The sequence below is a fragment of the Orycteropus afer genome, unplaced genomic scaffold (genome assembly GCF_000298275.1).
Source record: "Orycteropus afer afer isolate SDZICR_OR568_19922 unplaced genomic scaffold, OryAfe1.0 scaffold00689, whole genome shotgun sequence".
NCBI classification, from domain to species: Eukaryota; Metazoa; Chordata; class Mammalia; order Tubulidentata; family Orycteropodidae; genus Orycteropus; species Orycteropus afer.
Genome location: NW_006922276.1, coordinates 47,398 through 49,591, shown reverse-complemented (window position 1 = coordinate 49,591; position 2,194 = coordinate 47,398). Strand labels below are relative to the sequence as shown.

Here is a 2,194-nt window from a genome sequence, read left to right as displayed (position 1 = left end):
ATTGAGCTACAGGGGTGAGTTCAGTTTCAGATTTGAAAGGTGTCCATGGCCATAGTCTCAGAGGTCCCACCAGTCTCTACTAGACCAGTAGGCCTGGTCCCTTTTATGGTTTGGAGTTTTGTTCCACATTTTTCTCCTGCCCGTTCCAGGACCTCTTACTGTGATCCCTTTCAGAGTGGTCAGCAGTGGTAGCCGGGCACCATCTAGTTCTTCTGGCCCCAGGGTCACAGAGGCTGGGGTTCACATGGTTCCTTAGTCCTTTGCACTAACTGTTTCCTAGTGTCTTAGTAATTTACTTTTTGAACCTTTCAATACACTCCAGTCAGAGCTGTCATTATTGCCCAGTTACAATGACACTTCAGATCACGTGGTTTCATCTGCTCACGCTACCAGCACCCACTGTTGTTTGAGTTGTTGCTGGTGTTTTTATAGTTGCTGACTTTGTCGAATTTCCTGGTGTGTTAGCTACAATCGTGTGATAATTATTTGTGAAACCGTATCGATAACGTTTTTGAGAATGAAGGAGTCATTAAAGGAAAAGAAGGAGAAAAATCAAAAAGGCTCCTGCTCGGTTACTAATAATTCAATGCAGGAAACTGTGGGGGCCAGGAGTCAACAGCACTGCCTGTTTTCCCAATCTCACAAGTCTGCCACCTTGATGGTACACTCTTACTCTTTCAATTGCTCACTTGAATAGAAAAATATTTGGATTTTCTTTCTGCAAGTTGCTACCTACATCACGTTCTGGCTTTTACAAATATCTATCTTCACCATCATTGCCATGTTTAAGGCCATCGCTTCAGCCACTGGGTCATTGCATTGGGGGTCTTTTCCTGTTTCACTGGCCCTCTACTTTATCAAGCATCATATCCCTCTCCGGGGACCTGTCCCCCCTGAAACATGTCCGAAGTATGAGGGATGATGTCTCACCATCCTTTCTTCTAAGGGGCATTCCTGCGGCTTTGTTCGTTCTCCCGGCAGTCCATGATGTGGTCACTATTCTTTGCCAGCACCATAATTCAAATGCACCAATTCTTCTTCAGCCTTCCATACATACATACCTCCAACCCAAACGTGTCAGATTGAGCAGCCCTGACCTGTACAGACCTGCTTAACACTTTCATGAAAATGATTGATGTGGACACTGTCAAATATTAATGAAAAATGCATAAGCACATAAAAATAAATTATGGTACATGGTCTGAAGTATAAAGATGTAGAATTTGAAGATCTGATAATACTTGTGGTATATCATATATGTGTGATTTTTGAGAATGGGGAGCAATTACATGGTTGGTGCAGATAGTCGACTTGGAAATACAGAGAGAAAGAGGAACACATTCTGTTTTAAGGAATTAGCTCATGTGCTTGTGGGGGCTGGCAAGCTAAAATTCACAGGGCAGGCCGACAGAATGAGAATTAGGGTCAGAGTTGATTTGGCAGCCTTAAGCTCACAACCCGTAAGTGGCAGAGTGGAAACCCAGGCTTAATTTTGAGGTTCCAGTCTTAGGCAGAATCCTTCCTTCTATGGGAACCCTCAATTTGTGTTCAACTAATTGGGTGAGTTGTTAGTTGCCACTGAGTTGACACCAACTCATGACGACCCTGTGTGTCAGGATAGAACTGTGTCCCGTAGGGTTTTCAATGTCTGATCTTCAGAAGCAGATCATTAGACCTATCTACCAAGGTGCTTTTGTGTGGGTCCCAACAGCACACAACAGCGTATAATTTCTCCATGTCAGGTCAACTCAACCTGGCTCTGTTTCTCTTGCAGGGGACTTTCCCATTCCTACCATATCTGCTGTCCCAAGTTCTGTGGTCCCCTGGAATCAGACTGTGAAGGTTCTCTGTGGGGGAACTCCTGAGTCATACCTGTACCACCTGGAGCTTTTGAGAAACACGGAGTACCGGGTGGTCAATAAAATACTGGGATTTCAGAAGGAGGCAGCTGAATTCATCATTCACCGCATGGACGAAACCTCTTCAGGGCGTTACCACTGCCGATACAGGAACCAGAAAGGCTGGTCGGAGCACAGCAAAGCCCTGGATTTGGTAGTGACTGGTAAGGAGACATCAACATATCCAGCCCTCTGTTTTTAAAAAGAAAATTTAATAGACTTTATTCTTTAGCAATAGTTTGAGATTGACAGAAAAATTAGGATGATGGTATGGAAAGTTCTCATATACCTGGCAC

At 44.2% G+C, this 2,194-nt stretch overlaps 1 protein-coding gene across 1 annotated transcript in view; it reads left to right on the top strand.

Annotated features, from left to right (window-relative positions):
* Positions 1–2,062, top strand: part of LOC103211030 (putative killer cell immunoglobulin-like receptor like protein KIR3DP1) — a gene marked incomplete at its 3' end in the record, with an annotated part of 19,872 nt that extends 17,810 nt beyond the window's left edge. Inside the window, exon 5 of the mRNA XM_042783118.1 lies at positions 1,775–2,062. Within this exon, the coding sequence (XP_042639052.1) occupies positions 1,775–2,062 (288 nt within the window). The remainder of the gene's footprint in view (positions 1–1,774) is intronic.
* Between the last annotated feature and the right edge of the window lie 132 nt (positions 2,063–2,194).